The sequence below is a fragment of the Carassius carassius genome, chromosome 22 (genome assembly GCF_963082965.1).
Source record: "Carassius carassius chromosome 22, fCarCar2.1, whole genome shotgun sequence".
Lineage (NCBI taxonomy): Eukaryota > Metazoa > Chordata > Actinopteri > Cypriniformes > Cyprinidae > Carassius > Carassius carassius.
The window spans coordinates 307,501-308,918 of record NC_081776.1 but is presented as its reverse complement, the minus strand read 5'-3'; the positions used below and the strand labels follow the sequence as shown (position 1 = coordinate 308,918).

General features: G+C 32.4%; 1 protein-coding gene across 1 annotated transcript in view; it reads right to left on the bottom strand.

Annotated features, from left to right (window-relative positions):
- Positions 1-496: 496 nt before the first annotated feature.
- The window catches only part of LOC132099294 (chemokine-like protein TAFA-2), a 15,707-nt gene continuing 14,785 nt past the window's right edge, over positions 497-1,418 (bottom strand). Inside the window, exon 5 of the mRNA XM_059505725.1 lies at positions 497-584. Coding sequence (XP_059361708.1) covers positions 555-584 — 30 coding nt within the window. The 3' untranslated portion in view covers positions 497-554. The remainder of the gene's footprint in view (positions 585-1,418) is intronic.

The window sequence follows — 1,418 nt, the reverse complement described above, 5'->3', positions numbered from 1 at the left end:
TTTAATTGTACATTTTAATATAATTAATATTAAAAACTGTTTGCAAGTGTTTGTTTTTATTTTAATTTTATAGTTTTTATTCAAAGTTTACATTTTTAGCAAGTCTTTTAATTTATTTTTATTTTTATTATTTTACATAATTTATATTCAAAAATAATAGCAAGTTTTATTTGAAATTTTTTACTTACTATTTACATTTTTAGCAAGTGTTTATTTTGTTTTTATTTAAATTTTACATTTTAAGTGTTATATTTTAATTTAAATTTTTTCATTTATTTACTACTTTAATTGTACATTTTTATATAACTAATATCTTAACATTTATTGAAACATGGTGTTTGTGAACAGAATGACTATAAAGCACATCATATTTGAGTTTTACATAATTTCAGCCAGAAAATGTGATAAAGATGGTGATATATTCTGTCAGAAAGATAAACGCGCTGCTGATTCCACAATTACACGAGTAACTTTTCTAGATGTTTCAAACCCCTTTTGTTGTTCGTGATGATGATGATGATGAAGGCCGGCTCACCTGAATCAGGTTCCAGCGGTCACCAGAGCTGATCCCGGTCTGAGGAGATCTGTGCCGTGTGTAACACAGGAAATAAAAGCAGGAAACGGCATTAGTTTAGTGTTTCATACAGAAAAGAAAGATATAGAGTTTTAGAGGTTTGCAGGGTTTATTTTGAATCGATGAAGACCACCACAAAGCCAGCCAATCAGGAGAGCCTGCGGATATTTAGGATCAATAATTAGGCTCCAGACAGTTTTGGGCGAAGCCGTTTAAATAATTGATAGAAGTTGAACGAGCTCGAGTCATACAGTCGTCATAACCAGAAGGACATTTGCATTGGGTTTCTATTAAAAGCTTCTAATTAAAGCGCTGGTGATGTTCAAGGGTGTTACTGTGACACACTAAAAGCTTCATCTGCTGCTAACAAATGATCCCAGAGACAGATGGATGACCTTCCACAGACGACTACACCCATTAACACCATCTCAAGATCATTTAAAAGCTCCTTCCTAAACCTGTATGAGCTGCTTTCTTCTGCTGAAAACAAAAGAAGAGATTCTGAAGAATGCTGAGAATCAAACAGGTGACGGTACCCATTGACTTCCATTGTATTACTGTGGAACTATTTAGTTACCATCAATCTTCAGAATATCTTTTCTTGTGTTCAAGAAACTCTTACAGGTTTGGTGATGGCGATCATTTCCATTTTTGATGTGCTTTCTTTAATCACTTTTGATATGCAGTAATGATTTCTGCAGAAACTGACACATTTTAGTCTTGTTTTGCAGTACAAATATCTAAACGTTCTTAAATCTAGATACATTAATTCATCCGATATTAAGAAGAAAACCTTTGGAATTAAGTGAGTTGTTGCTTGAATGTGAACATTGTATCATTTTAC